The sequence below is a fragment of the Ascidia mentula genome, chromosome 3, assembly GCF_947561715.1.
Source record: "Ascidia mentula chromosome 3, kaAscMent1.1, whole genome shotgun sequence".
Lineage (NCBI taxonomy): Eukaryota > Metazoa > Chordata > Ascidiacea > Phlebobranchia > Ascidiidae > Ascidia > Ascidia mentula.
Genome location: NC_138568.1, coordinates 1295131 through 1310137, shown reverse-complemented (window position 1 = coordinate 1310137; position 15007 = coordinate 1295131). Strand labels below are relative to the sequence as shown.

Here is a 15007-nt window from a genome sequence, read left to right as displayed (position 1 = left end):
TCTTTCCTTGGCTCAGCGCCTGAGAAAATTATATTTAAGCAAGTGTTGTAATAAATGACGTCACTTACGTGTTTCCTGTGCTTGGATGACGCACGACTGAAATGCAAAAACTATTGTGACTCAAAAATTTACGTTTTAATTTAGTAACATATCATATGGTGAAACATCTTACAATCCTTCTTATGGCCAAGTATTTTCTACGTCTGATGCCAATAATAATTGTTTTCATAAATGACATCAAAAGCTAAGCATGGAAATGGTTGTAATCACGTGATTAGAATAGAGAGTATGGGCCAGAATCGTTCATTGCGAACTGTCAAAATTAATGTGTGTTTTTATCGCAAGTGTAAAAATAAAACGTGCACTTCGCGCTTCTATATTGCGTTTGCGTAATTTATTGTTTTCACATTACTACACTCGTTGCCGTTGACGCCAAGGCGTCAGAACTGTGACGTTAGCTTGCATCGAATTGTATTCAACTACACACAATTTCCCACATAACTTTACTCGAACAAATTTAAACCACGTCATCTTACCCGTGTACTTCTCCTTGATCTTGCAAACATGAATCGTCAGTCCAATCACAACACCCAGAAATAATAAGGAACTTACAACAGAAATTATCGTGATGACGTCATTGACGGTGACGTGTATGACCAGATCGACGTGAAAATGAATGGTTTTGGTTGGTAGGGACGGATGGTTTATTTGTAATGTGTAGCTACCGATGTCAGTTGAAGAAATCTGGTCCGAAAAATTATTAATGTTGTTGGCGCTTAATTACTGCGACTGGAAGTTTTGAAACAATTTTGTGAGATACTAAACGTTTCAACAGGTGAGCAGTCATGCAAAAAGAGACTGATACGTCTTGCTGTTTAATATGTATTGATATTGAATTTGGATCAATGGTATAGTGATATAAAGTCGGCGCCGCCAGTAAAATAAGAACACAATATAGCAACTGACAACTAGCATTGGGCCAGAGATGTAAGTGTTGCTACCAACTTACTTTTATAATAGTTAGGACAACTTCTTGTTTTCCGTATTTTCCAACACGAATGTAAAATGTTCTGACTGGACGACCTTCACGATAAAGCACAAATTCAACTCTTATATCCTCCAACACAAAGTATTTGTTCTCACCAATTGGGTTTGTGATGCTGACTTCATTGTACGTAATATTAGCTGACGTCATGTTTAGTTGGATGACGTAGGTAGGACTGTCGCCAAACGAGGCATTGAATGTTTGTTGAAAGTTTATTGCAACTGAAAATACAAAGTAGAAAAATACTTTCGGATCATTGCAATTATTTTGTGACTTATTCATTTGATCTGATCATTAACTGCACAGCTCGTTTCATTTATGTTCATATACGTTTCTGATTTTACCAACAGGACGTCATAAAAGGTCGCTTCTTACAATTGACTGCGATCGGATTGCTTGTGGCCACGACCGTCCCTGTTTGATCTTCCCAAAGGCATTTTGCGATCTTGCGAATATTCACCTCCGAATGAGTGACGTTAACCCAAGCAATCTGAAAACCTCATTGGTTACGTCATAGAACACAGCAACCTTCGTGCTTTCCATGCAGGTTTAAATATTGTGTTGCTATTGCCACCAGTAATATTATATTTCAATTATTCTGTTTCAATTGATGGCTTTGCAGTGATGATGCCCAATTGAAAGCAAGCGAAACGTTGGTAAATAAAAGTTTATTTGTGCCAGAAAAACAGAAATACAAATTTAAGTGCAACATTCAGTACAGCTATTAAACTATGAAGAGGGTGCAAAAAATAACAATTTCATTTACGATGATGCTGCAGCAATTACCTTAGGATCCTTGTACAGGTTTGCGCCGAAGCTGAGTGTAACATATGTGTAGTTTGTATTGGAGCAGTAGAGGACGAGTGATTGGTTGAAGTCGACATCTACTTCCTTGCCGTACGTCCCAACGTTGTATAATTCTAAGCAGAAAAATACTAAAAAGTATGAAAAGGACCAAAAATCACAATGCGTCACTAAGTTTCATGGAGAACGCTCTTTTTCCAACCTAAACATCATTTTTAACATAATGCATTTTGAGAAAGGTTGTTTTGAAAACAAAAAGAAATTTCGTTTTTCTGTTTGTACACGAATGTGTTGCAATATTTTTTTTCTTTTTTCTTTACTGTGTGTACTTTGTTTCCCAAGAAAGTAAGTATATTTACAAACAAGGTAAATCCAATAATGATATATGTGTTTTTCACCTTTGGGACAAATTACATCTCCTTGAAGCCACTTGGCGTTGGGGCCGCATGTGAGATCAACGTAGCCGGCAGTGGCATGCAATGTGCCTTTGTTGTCTCGGAAAAAGGTCAGGTATGGCGCGCAAGCCACTTTGGCCTGTGTACCGTAAACATAGCGGGGTATCGGATACTTAACACCCAGCGCAGTTGTTGGCAATTGGCAATCTGGCAAAGAACAACATCTTTTACTCATTACGTCAAATACTTAGTTAGTGCAAAAACGTACAACATATATTGGCTATAACGCCTTGTGTGACGTGTTTTTTTGGTGTTTTGCGTCCATCATTGCTTTCAAAGCAACAATACAAACTGAGTATGCGACATACCAGCGTAATAAAAAAAAGACTTCAGGTATTATTAAGACATAAATATTTTTGTATATTTTGTTTTTTTGATGATACTACATTTCAAATCCAATACAGCGACTATGCATTGTTACTTTTCGGCAAGCTCTTATTATCTCTAATAAACGCCTGCAATATGTATTGCAATACATAAATATATATTTTCCACAATAAATAAATACCTTTAAAACGAACTGGCGGCGCCATGTAGTCCAAACACTTGGGCGTGAGCCCAAAGGAAAGATTCCGATCGATGGAAGCAGACGATGGATTGAAAAATGTCACATCCACATTCAAGTTACCCCGGCAGGTGTGAGTTGTAACTGTTAGGTTGAGCGAAAACAACGTTGGATATAAAGACCCATCGCAATATCCCAAAGGGGAGGCTCTCAATATGTAGAATGTGAAAGATCCCATATTGAAACACCACTCGTAGGTATGGTTATCTCCTGGTGTGTAGTTGAGTTTTGCGCTTATTTCAAAAGATATGCTTGGAATTCCCTCAGACCAAACGTGAGATGGCGTCGTTTCGTTCGTAACAGGGACGATGCCGTATGACGTCACTGAAATAGTTGGAAATTCATTAGAAACAATATTTCCAACGACATAAATGTTCAAAAAACTGTGAAGAGATAAACTAGCGCCAAACTGGGATATAATGTCCTTCCCATAACTAACGTCTGGCCGCAAGTAGTTGATTTAATTACTTTCTAAATATACATTTGTGAAATGTGAAATTAAAAATTTCAATTGTTTGATCAGCTTGAATCAAACATAAACCTCACCCACCTGCCAAGTAACCTTGTGACGTGCGAGCAAAAATAAGCAACAAAAACCAACCAAACATTTCAATAATTTCCGATGCTGCAGCCTGGCGACTATACGCTTGAAGGAGCAACACAAGCGATCTGCTGTATACCGGAAAAACCTGGCACACGCAAGACTATATTTACATACATTGCATGTTTGTTTCATTTCAACGCAAATCTTATTGCGTCAGACCTCTGTATAAAGAGAAATATGCATCTAAGAATGTATAATGTACGGCTAGTTGTGTGGCAGAAGCCTATTTCAGTCTTCCGTGGACCGCTTTGTGTGTTGCTTTACTGTTTTATTTGACTTCCTTACATCTACTGTTCTACTTTCATCGGCACTCGGCAACTGATAATAAGGCTTCCGCCGTTCCAAACTTGCGTTCAAGTGGACTGATAAGACTTTGAGCGGATATCAGCTGCTCTATTTATACGACCTTGCTTGCTCCGTAAGAATACAAATTACCACTGGGACGAGGCAATGAGTTTCAATGACATTCGCATATTTATCTGTTTTTCAGGCTCCGACGAAATGCATTTGCGAGACGAACGGAAATGTCAAAGCTTTGAGAATTCCCCTAACAAACAACACGCAATTTAATCACACTCTGCGATTTCCGCCGGCAGATGAAGAGCCTTTGCCAAAAATGGTGGTAAGTTACCATTTACTAATTAGTATTCCCATTTATATTTGGATTATTGCAATTTGGAAAGTTCTCTGCCTGTAGAAGTTTTGTAGAGTTTTAATTATTTTATCGTCTTTTTCTTAAACACGTGATAAACTTACGTAACGATTCCTCCAGACTTGCGACAACGCGAAATGCGGTACAATCCTCTGTCACGTGACCGACCTGAAAGTGTTTACGTCACTGGTCGTGAAAGCCAGGTTTGTTGTTTGGACTCCATCCCTCGTCGGGGTAAGTTTCAAATTGTAAGATAAATAGCCGTGTGTGTTGCATTGCAGAGTTATGTGGACAGCTCGTTAATATCAATGGTCGTGCTTGATACATCTTTATCTCCAATATCTCCATCTCAAAACAATTCTTCTCAGGTGCACAATACAATCAGTGTTCTTACATATATGATATAAAACAATATCTACCTATTGGAATCGTTGTATCACATAAAATAACGCGATACTTTTCGTAATATTGTCCTTGGCGGTTTTTATTATATTTGCATGTGGATATTCTCGTCTGCATGCATTTGTTTTATTTTTTTGCTGTTAACATTTAGGTTTCCACCTCGGTTAAGAATTACCAAGCCCTAGAAGTAAGCCCAGTGTCGGAGGGAATAAACGTTGGGCTGATTATAGGTGGAGTTCTTGGAGCGTTGACTCTCATAGTTGCAGGCCTGTGTAAGGTAGTGCAGGGTACTCGGCTTTCCTGACAATTTGTCGCAATGATGCTAGCGCAAATAGTCTCAAATGAAGGTCGGCTGACCTGTTGGCTAGTTGCCACTGAATTGTCTGTTCGCCTGTGGATTATTTCCTGTCAGTTGAGGTTCTGTTTAAACCCTTTGCTATTTCCACGTTCTGCATTGTCACGGCAAAACGCCATTGTCTTCAGTAACTCCGATAAAGTTACCGGGTACTAAAATGAAAGACCGGAAGTTCTGCATAGTGTTGGATTAATATTGGATTGCATGGTGAGCTTCACGAAGTTCGTGGAATGTTTCGCGATTTCAAAAAATGATTTGAATTCCGTTGGTATTCTTACTTCTGCGAAGTTCATGTTTTTAGCTGTTGTGTTGATAAAAACGAAGTAGCTACCGTTCGAAAAAGTGGCATCGAGCGACAATGGAGTCTCTTCGATTCCAATTTTATTTCATTAAATTTTTAAAGCATGAGAATTATTAATCGGAATTGCTCTTCTGGCACTTAAGGTTTCAATAAACACTTTAGAAAGTGCCAAAAGAGCAATTCCGATTAATTAGTCAGCATGGCAGCAAAATAGCACCATACATGAGAATTATTCCGTGGTTTCCAGTTTGTCTGATATTTCCGTTTGCACAAGAAAGCGAATCATATTTGTTGAACACAGGGGATATTTTTTGGGAGTTTTTGTGGCATTTTGTGAATGATAAATACGTCACTGGATGCTGAGAGTTACTGCTATGGAAAATCATAAGGGTTTTTCCTCCAGGAAAGAAAACGGTTTTGAAGCATAATTAATTACGTAGCGTTCCTTCGAATTAGTGGAAATCGTTCAGAGGAATTAACAATCGAAACTACTGCGACAGAAAAACACATGGGCAATAAAGACCTCTGGCATAGGAAAGCGTTTCAAGAACCGCCTCAACTCAAAACATTGAAACAGGATCGCAATTGTTTCTTTCTATTTCACTTCCTTTATTGTCACGACAATGAGGTTTATGCACTACCGTTGCACCCATCAGCTACCATACAAAAGCAAATTTGGTCTCAGGCGAAAGACGTGGTGATTTCCGCATTGTGTTTTTTACCGTGAATTATACCCTTTCCAAGCTTTGTTCCCTCTAGCATAGGAAAGTGTTTAGAGGGTCATTAGTTGAGTGATACGAGGAAATCATTCAGTGGATTTATTAATAGGCAATAAAGACCTTATAATTACTTTTAAGCAGTAAGGTTGTAAAGCAATACAGAGATATGCAGGTCTGCGTATTTATTATGTGTTTATGCCTCCTCGCAAAAACCGCCTCAACTCAAAACATTGAAACCAGATCGGTAACTTTGATCAAACCGTCTGGTTCGGCCAAAATCCACTTCGGGGCATCCATGGTCGTGAAGAAAACACGGTAAGGTTAGGATTTACGTTGCTTGATGCATTATGGCGTTACATTAAATTAAAAACAATTTATTCACTTGGATAGCCTCGAGAAAAGAATGGCGTTTAAGAACTTTGGTTTAATTTGTTAGGTCTGCAATTGCCCCATCAAGCCACTTAGGGTTTTGACGCAAAGAATGTGACCGATATTTACGGGTAAAATAAGGCATGTAAGGCATGCACGAAAGCTGTCCATAAACTAGCATTACAACCGCTATTTTTCAGTCCTATTTCCCATATTTACATCGGCGCTCCTCGGTATGGGTATTCCCCTAAATCGATTAGTCCTGGGGCAGTTTTCAATTGTTTCCTTGACGCTTCAAACCCCGGAAAAAAGATTTGCTTTAACAAATTCACCACAGGTTAGTTGACAATGTTCGAGATGTTGGTCTTGGAAAGGTGCAGAATTAATTTTCATGCAAAAAAACGTTTTTTTTTGGCACATATAATTATTACCTTTGCTGGATGTGGCGCACGACACGCTTAATATAATTTCCATAATGCTCAATAATAGGCCAAAAATGTACATTCGAAAAGACTTTGAAATTAGTTATGATAGCATTGTGAGGACATGAATAAGTTTTTTTTATACAAAATTCGAAATCAAACCCTTCCACGTTCGGATTTTACGGTCCGCTAAGTTAAAAAACATAATTGTTTCAACTTTACAGGCAAAAATGGTTCTTTCGGATTGTCCATGACCAGCACAAAGAATCCACGCAGGACGCTGGTAAGTTTTGCAAAACTAATTTTAAACAACGCAAATCACTATAATTGATGCAACGCATAAATTTTGATTTTTCCCTGTATATTTTTTGGTTTGTTAAATTCACTTTGCATCACTGCCATTCGAAACATCACAGATATCAAAATAAATGAACACAGCAAGGGTAAACTAGTATGTTCCAAACGGTTTGGTGAATCAAACACAGAGTGTTTAATATGAAACTCTACAAACTTTCCCTGTCATATTCAGGCCTGCGCGCCGAGTTACACCTTTCAGTGCCGACATGGAAATGCCCAAACCTGGATGCTTGGTTCGTGTTATCAGTTGGGAAATACCATAAGGGAAGTAACCAACCCTTGCGAAGCAGGTTAGAGTGGACTGCCTTTGCCTCAGGTCCAAAATGGCCAAGAAAAACCTTAACATGTTTATTGCGTTAATCTAATCACCAGTGTGAAGCCAACATTTAAAACCGGCAAAAAGTTATAAACACTTTTGTCAGACTTTCACTATGATCTCGAATGTCAATGAATTATCACACATTTCACCGCTTACTACGTCGTGTATTTTCTTGTCAAGATAAATGCAGGTTGTTGTAATATATTGGTATTCTTTTTGGAGATGGAATAAGCAGAATATTGTGGAAACACGTGATGTTCCTGTGTACCAGTGTCTGAAAAGCATATGTTTTTGTTTTGTTTTCAGGGCTCTCTTGTCCGACCAACAAGACAGGGAAAACAGTTGTTGATATCATGTTTGTGGTCGACGAATCAGGAAGTGTTGGATCCTATAATTACGAAATTGCCCTTAAGTGGATAAACAAAGTGCTTGATGGATTCAGGTGCGTTACCAACGTGTACAGGTCTTTTCATACAATATGGCCAAAGTCTTTTGTGCAAAGCAGGCCATATTTCATGACATGCCACATAAATAATTTTAGACGTCATAACTTACAATGCAAAATCTAAAACGCAGCGGTTGCTTTTTGTATTAAATTATTGCTACAAGTAGTTGATGTAATCAGAAAAGTACTACAGCACGACACCAGTACAATAGCTGTATGACTTACAGGATCGTAATTTTAGTGTTTGCCAACTTTGCAGCGCTTCTATTAATGCTGGAGACATAAGAGTTGGAGTTGTTAAGTTTGCCTCCAGAACTACATTGGCCGTTCCGCTGGTGGCACGCCGTTTCTCTACCATACAAAGTATGTCCTGCAAAACTGACTGTTATTAATTAACTTACTTTTAGGAAACGAATAGGTATTCACCCAGGAAAAGAACAATTAACTCATTTTTATCATCAGGATTGGTTCTCAACATCGGGTACAAGGGAGGAGGAACCAGTACACATCTGGGAATCGATTTGGCGGTGGTGGAATTCAAAAATAAAGCGAAAACTTTCGAAAATATTCCACAACTAATGATTGTAATGACTGACGGTCAATCAGACAGAGAGCTGGCGGAAACGGCAAGTCAGAACGCAAGGTGTGCACATTTGTTTCGAAACCGTGTTGAGGAATAATAGTACGAAAAGGTAACCAACACATAAAATAGTTACGACGCATTGCAGTGAAATAAGACAATAAAATATATTTATATTTTGGTCGGATTGAGTAATAGTGCTACTTTAACGGATTCGTGCAAGTTGTGAAAAATATATGATACAAGGCTCAATATTTCTTAAACATTACTTATTTATCCGGTGTTTGCAGAAAAGAAGGAGTCATTATGGTAGCGGTTGGAATTGGTAGAGAAGTGGTTCGCGGACAACTGATGGACATGGCCAATAACAACACAGAACATGTACTGGAGGTGAACGACTTCAGCAAATTGGATACAATTCTGGGAACGCTGAAAAACGTTATAAAGGAAACTGCTTCGGTTCAACTTGAAGGTGAGCTGTAACATTGTTTGTTTAATTCAATTTTCCTGAGGCATATCGGAGCGAATTGTCCAATAATGAGCTAGTGGCCCGATAGTGTGTCTAGCGTTCTTATTGATTTCTCAGTTAATAAAATAATCGGAATTCATATTTTTATGATCAAGGTTCTGCGAGCAACGAAACGTCGAAATTCACCAGCTGCATTTTTGGCATCTCAACTTCTTCGACACCAGTAAGCAGTTTTTTTAGAACCTAACTAAATATCTTTTATCGTACATTAGATATTTAATTTTTTTTACTTTCAAAACCTCCAGGAGGGTTACGTGGCAACGGGGATGGCGGGATCGTACGACAGAGCAGGATCTTTCGCTTTCTACAATTCAATCTCTCGTCCAGCCGATCTTCTCAACCTCACCGGTCTTGAAACAATAATGAGTCCAGAGAACATCACCCACCTCAGAGATTCCTATATAGGTAAGCAGGAATCGAAACAAGTGCAACGTAATGTTATATAAATCCGCATTTGCATAGCACATGTCCAATTCAAAGTTTAAAACAGGAGTCGACAGGTCAAGCTTGGCACGCGAGGTCATTATTCACATAGCACGCTTAGAGATTTACAAGTTTGAAATGTACAAACCTACCTCACTATATATTTTCCTTGTCCGGATTTTGTTGTGCAGGGAAGGTGCCTAAATGTCCAGGAATAAACAATTTAATTCTGAAAATTGCAACTAAGAAAAGGGTCAAAGGACACTGAAACACGCACTGAAAGGGTCAACATATTTCAGTGTGTGTATTGAAAACACAGAAATTTCGAAATGCGTTATCAAGACTTTGTCATAATTTGTCAACTGGCACGCTGCAATCAAATAGATGCCGAACCCTGTTTTAGAAAAGTTGTTGTCAGGAGAGGTAGCCATAAAACCACATCCCAATCTTGCGGTAGCTAATACCTTGTAAAGTTGGAAAGTGAATAACTGCTAAACAATGACAGGATACTCAACAACAATTGGGAATTTTTTCGGTGGCTTGTGGAGATTTGCTGTCAGTGGATCACCAAGATACCATTCAAAAGGACAGGTATTCAGTATCAGTTAAATAAAAACAATTTTTTATTCAATAACGAACTGAAATACCGCCATAACTTGTAACAGTCAGACACAGAAAACGGTATTTGTAAAGATTTTTGCTTTTACATATTTAACATCACTTCTAAGAGCTGACCCTTTTACTTTGGTAACTTTGACTTCTGAGTAACATATTATGCAATCCGATCAAACCCAAATAATTAACCTTGACTTGAAGGTCATCATCCTGGCGTCATTAGATATTCAAAATCCCAAACGTGATCATTTCTCCATCCATCCCCATGAAAGAATGTGGCAGATAGGAGCTTACTTCGGTCATTCAGTGTTGGCGTCAGATGTTAACGGTGACGGTTACGACGATCTCCTTGTATCAGCTCCTCTCTACTCTGAGCAAGTTAGCTATGATCAAGGACGTGTTTTCGTGTATATGAATGACCCAGTTAGTCCGGGTCCATACAACTGGGTAAGTGCTTGTTCACATATATATTACAACCATGTTTAAGCAAATGTGAAAAACGCTTCAAATACACCAAATAAACAACATTGCAGTTTTTATGTTGGTTTAATGAAACCACAGCATTTATTTAGGTAAATTCCAGCACGTTGATCTTGCAAGGGAGCAACGCTAACCGAGCGCGCTTTGGGTTTTCCATGGAAGCCGTCGGTGACGTAGATCTTAACGGTTACGATGACGTCATCGTCGGTGCACCGGGAGAATCAATGACGTCATCTAAAAGTGGAGCAATTTACGTTTACTACGCAAGCGCCAATGGTTTGTCCGATGCTCGTAAGCAGGTATTGGTACAGTTTGTGACGTTTGACGAGGAATACGTGGTAAAACTGTATAGAAACATAACGACAAAACATTTCTATGTAGAGAATAGAGGGAAGCTCCGTTGCGCCATCACTGGTGAACTTTGGTTACTCTCTGGGGAAATTGGAGTCACGTGGGTCTGACTTTGACCACAACCTATACACAGACGTGTTGGTTGGAGCTCCATCTAGTGACACAGTTATTGTGCTGCGAGCCAGACCCATTGTTGACGTCACAGCGAGAGTTACAGTGCGCCCGGCGAAAATTGATGTCATTAGGTGTCTAAATGACGTCATTAAACCATGTGCTGTGTTTAAGACTTGCATAAGGGCTTCACAGAGAAGGTCTTACAGAAGGAGATACGGTAAGTGTTTAGCAAATTTTGATGATAATTATAACATAAAAGTTTTAAGGTCCACAAACGTCGGCCAAGGTTGTTTAATTAAGGTCAAGGACTATAGACAGGTTCGTGACATCGCAATTTATTTTGCTTCATGACGTCATTCACGGCTAATCAGTTCTGCGGGGATACACTTCATCACTTTAATTCATAACATTTTTCAGACATGGTTACGAGGTTTAAGTTGGACAGTCTCACCGAAACCACCGAATCTCCGAGAGTTGTGTTGCTAGGCAACGACACCACTTCCTCCCAAGAGTATGTGACGTCATCGGAACTATGTCGGAGCTACAACGTTCGACTCAATGTGAGTAAAAGTTGAATCCTTGTAATCGGTACGCAAAGTTTGTATTTGCTCGACAACGTATTCAGCAAACAAACCTGTTTATGCTTTCGAATGCAAACTTTCACGGGGAAGGTAAGATTCCATTTTGTTAAATCTTATCATTTTCTTCACCAGGCGGCTGAGCTTCTGAGAAAAGGGGGCCTAACAGACCCCATAAGAGTGACTTTTTCGTACGACTTTTCGAGTCAGCACCAAAACCGTCATATGTCACCAGTCATCGACCCACTTAGCGATAATTCTGCGCACGCTGATTGGCTAATCGATAACCGTTGTCAAGGAAACAACTCCACGTGCACAAGCGACCTGACCTTGGACGTAGCTTACTCGTGAGTACTCGATTGTTTGTTAAGATTTAACCCGAACCAACGAGTTACAATCGTAGGATTCAACCGAGTAGTGAAGCCTACGTCATCAAAACTGGGGAGGACGTTTTATCTGTAAACGTTACCATTAGCAACCGCGGACCAGATCACGCGTTTTCAACAAAACTTGAGGTTGATTCTCCCATGATAAGAGTGAGCCAGGTAAACATTAAAACATATAATAACTCGGGTCCGACAAATAACAACTAGCAAGACAAGGAGGAAGTTCCTATGAATCAACTTGAGTCATACGAAAATTTCACTCTAACATTTATTTTAAATCTGTGCAGATTATCTCTGACTGCGCCCAGCTTTTAACCACAGAAAGCATCAACGGAAAAGCGGTGGTTACCCTTACGTCATCACGATCAGTAATGCCTGTTGGCAGTGAGGTAGATAGGCTAAGTAGCAGAAACGTGTACATAACAACATAAGTTTCTTTTGGCAATGACAGTCATGATTAAAAGTTAATATCTTGTTGGTTTTAGTGCTTGGTTGAACTACGTTACGCTTTTCAATCTCTGACCCGCAAAGCATCAGTGGACAAACTCGTCATAGAGGGACGAGTTGGATCAGGGTAAGTCATGAAATAAAGCATTTTATGAGGTTTCAAGGAAAAGTGCTGCTTTTAGGTATGAAAACTCTGTTGATCCAAACACTTCTAACAACAATTTCAACTTCAAGAGAGGGGTAAAATACGACGTTACTCTCATAGTTAGCAGGTGAGGATTTGGGTTGTCTTGTCATGATGCAATACCTACTCTTTACAGCAAACCTACAAACCGTCTGCTACATTACGTTTTTGTTGGTTGCAGTCAAACTTCAACCGACTCCGTAATTTTTAATCACACAAGATCCCGAAAAATCATCAACTTCATCCATGATCCAATTTTGCCTCCGGTCGAACATAAGTTTACGGTAAATATTATTGAAGAGAAGAAGATTCTAAACATTTAAAATTATCGTATCGTATTGTTATTGCTTACGTTCATCACCTTGTTTTCGATATTAAATGTAAAAGGAACCGAAAGCTATTGCACGGATGACACTGAAGTTCGTACAGGAATATTTGGTTTCAAAAGCGTTTCACACACGTTTTTGGTCCCAAACCTCCATAACACGTTTGGTTGACGAGTTTCGGAAAATGTAACATTGCTTCTATCTTGTTACAGATTTACAATCAGGGACAGCAAATGCTTTCGTCCGCTAAACTTACTTTCAAGTGGACTGATACGACTTTAAGCGGATACCAGCTTCTCTATTTATACGACCTTGCTTGCTCCGTAAGAATACGAATTACCACTGGGACGAGGCAATGAGTTTCAATGACATTCGCATATTTATCATTTTTAGCCTCCGACGAAATGCATTTGCGAGACAAACGGAATGATCAATACTTTGGGAATTCCCCTAACAAACAACACGCAATTTAATCACTCTCTGCGATTACCGCCGGCATATGAAAAGCCTTTGCCAAAAATGGTGGTAAGTTACCATTTACTAATTAGTATTCCCATTTATATTTGGATTAATGCAATTTGGAAAATTCTCTGCCTGTAGAAGTTTTGCAGAGTTTTAACTATTTTATCGTCTTTTTCTTAAACACGTGATAAACTTACGTAACGATTCTTTCAGACTTGCGACAACGCGAAATGCGGTACAATCCTCTGTCACGTGACCGACCTAGAAGTGTTTACGTCACTGGTCGCGAAAGCCAGGTTTGTTGTTTGGACTCCATCCCTCGTCGGGGTAAGTTTTCACTTTCTAGCGAAATTGAAACCTTTGTGCAATAAATCCGCGTGTAATTGAATGCAGAGTTATGTGAAAAGCTCGTTTGCATCGATGATCATACTTGATACATCTACTGCTCCAATATTTCCAGCTCTAAATTATACTTCTCAGGTACAATATACAATTAGTTTTGTGACATGTTATGATGTTTTTGCAACATAATCAAACCTCCGTGGTTTATAAAGTTGCTTTCTGTTATGTAAATATTCAGGTTTCAACCACAGTTGAAAGTTACCAAGCTCCAGAAATTAGCCCAGTGTCGGAGGGAATAAACCTCTGGGTGATTATAGGCGGGTGCGTAGGAGGACTGGTGGTATTGGCTCTCCTCATTCCAATTCTGTGGAAGGTGAGGTTGTGTGCAATGTTATAGCCTGCACTCAATATATAATGGTTTCTAATAATTTAGGTGTTTTTCCAATTTTTTGTGCTTGGGCATGACTTAAATGTGTTGGCGCTTGTTTTATGCCGCTTATTCTAAACATCTGTGCATGCGTAATTTGCTATTAATGTTTTTTTCTTAGATTGGTTTCTTCAAAAGCAAATACAAAGACAAGTTAGAGGAAGCTCTTCAGGAGGATGCTGGTGAAGGCACAGTGCAGGAAGTTGAAGGATAAATAAAGACACAGATAGTTTTCCCCAATTTGGATTGTTCAATGGATGATTGCATTAGTCGATTGAATGTGAATGTGCATTTTTGATCTGAATTCTGTAACGTTACTAATTTTGTTTAATATTTTTGTAGTTTTTACTGTAACTTCCTTTATTCCCCTAATCTCGCAACAAAAATATGTAGGTTCCATTGTAGAATTATAATTCGAATTATTTTAATATTTTGTTGAAATTCGGTATTTTGAAACCGCTTTTAACTGTTTCTCATTCGCACGCTGACTTTTGCTCGTGTTCTTGTGTTTGTAACATTTGCATTAAAAGTCTCCATTGTCACGTAATCACAACAATTATGTCTTTGTTCTGCCTGGTCTTTGATATCGCCCCAAATATTTTGCGACTCTTTGCACAAATAAACAGACTTTATCGCATGTATTTTAATGTTGTTTAATTTATAGTTCTCATGAAATCGTATTTGTGAAGGCTTTCAAATAGTAAAAACTCTATTTTTGTATACTGAACACAACACGTTGTCTTGGCAACAACACTCTTGCTTTTTAAACTTTGTAACACCCTGCAAAGGTACGTTTGCTGGACTTTAAAAATGCGGTAATCTGTTACCAAATTTCCTCACAAATTAACCTTTCCAATTTAATTTTATGCTTTTCATGCCAATAAACACGCATATAACCCAGCCGAAGCTATGCACTTGGCAATTCAATTTTGTTGATGTACTTCAAATG

General features: G+C 38.8%; 2 protein-coding genes across 3 annotated transcripts; both read left to right on the top strand.

Annotated features, from left to right (window-relative positions):
* Positions 1-3662: 3662 nt before the first annotated feature.
* On the top strand, positions 3663-4831 carry LOC145894649 (uncharacterized). Its single transcript, XM_082983280.1, has 5 exons — positions 3663-3671; positions 3964-4095; positions 4246-4359; positions 4407-4493; positions 4679-4831. The coding sequence occupies exons 1-5, from the start codon at positions 3663-3665 to the stop codon at positions 4829-4831; spliced, it is 495 nt and encodes a 164-aa protein (XP_082839406.1).
* A 1223-nt stretch (positions 4832-6054) lies between these two features.
* On the top strand, positions 6055-14430 carry LOC145894948 (integrin alpha-M-like). 2 transcript variants are annotated; one of them, XM_082983671.1, is made up of 27 exons: positions 6055-6217; positions 6472-6608; positions 6918-6976; positions 7223-7340; positions 7676-7811; positions 8074-8177; positions 8277-8457; positions 8685-8866; positions 9019-9086; positions 9169-9328; positions 9852-9937; positions 10163-10408; positions 10534-10740; positions 10823-11123; positions 11324-11466; positions 11620-11831; positions 11888-12029; positions 12158-12259; positions 12356-12444; positions 12500-12589; positions 12683-12785; positions 13040-13150; positions 13221-13352; positions 13503-13616; positions 13683-13769; positions 13870-14004; positions 14180-14430. In XM_082983671.1, the coding sequence occupies exons 1-27, from the start codon at positions 6069-6071 to the stop codon at positions 14270-14272; spliced, it is 3687 nt and encodes a 1228-aa protein (XP_082839797.1). In that variant the 5' UTR covers positions 6055-6068; the 3' UTR covers positions 14273-14430. The 2 variants fall into 2 exon arrangements, with proteins under 2 accessions (XP_082839797.1, XP_082839798.1); XM_082983672.1 differs by lacking the exon at positions 6472-6608 and having other exon boundaries at positions 6176-6217.
* Positions 14431-15007: the final 577 nt, after the last annotated feature.

What these genes read in the sequence shown, in the direction of transcription:
- LOC145894649 (XM_082983280.1), top strand. An exon ending in AGCCTTTGCCAAAAATGGTG is followed by an intron (nt 4,096 to 4,245) that starts GTAAGTTACCAT and finishes CGATTCCTCCAG; the next exon opens with ACTTGCGACAACGCGAAATG. An exon ending in CTCAAAACAATTCTTCTCAG is followed by an intron (nt 4,494 to 4,678) that starts GTGCACAATACA and finishes GTTAACATTTAG; the next exon opens with GTTTCCACCTCGGTTAAGAA.
- LOC145894948 (XM_082983671.1), top strand. Translation starts at nt 6,069, where the DNA reads ATGCAGGTCTGCGTATTTATTATGTGTTTATGCCTCCTCGCAAAAACC. An exon ending in GATACCATTCAAAAGGACAG is followed by an intron (nt 9,938 to 10,162) that starts GTATTCAGTATC and finishes CTTGACTTGAAG; the next exon opens with GTCATCATCCTGGCGTCATT. An exon ending in CCATGATAAGAGTGAGCCAG is followed by an intron (nt 12,030 to 12,157) that starts GTAAACATTAAA and finishes AAATCTGTGCAG; the next exon opens with ATTATCTCTGACTGCGCCCA.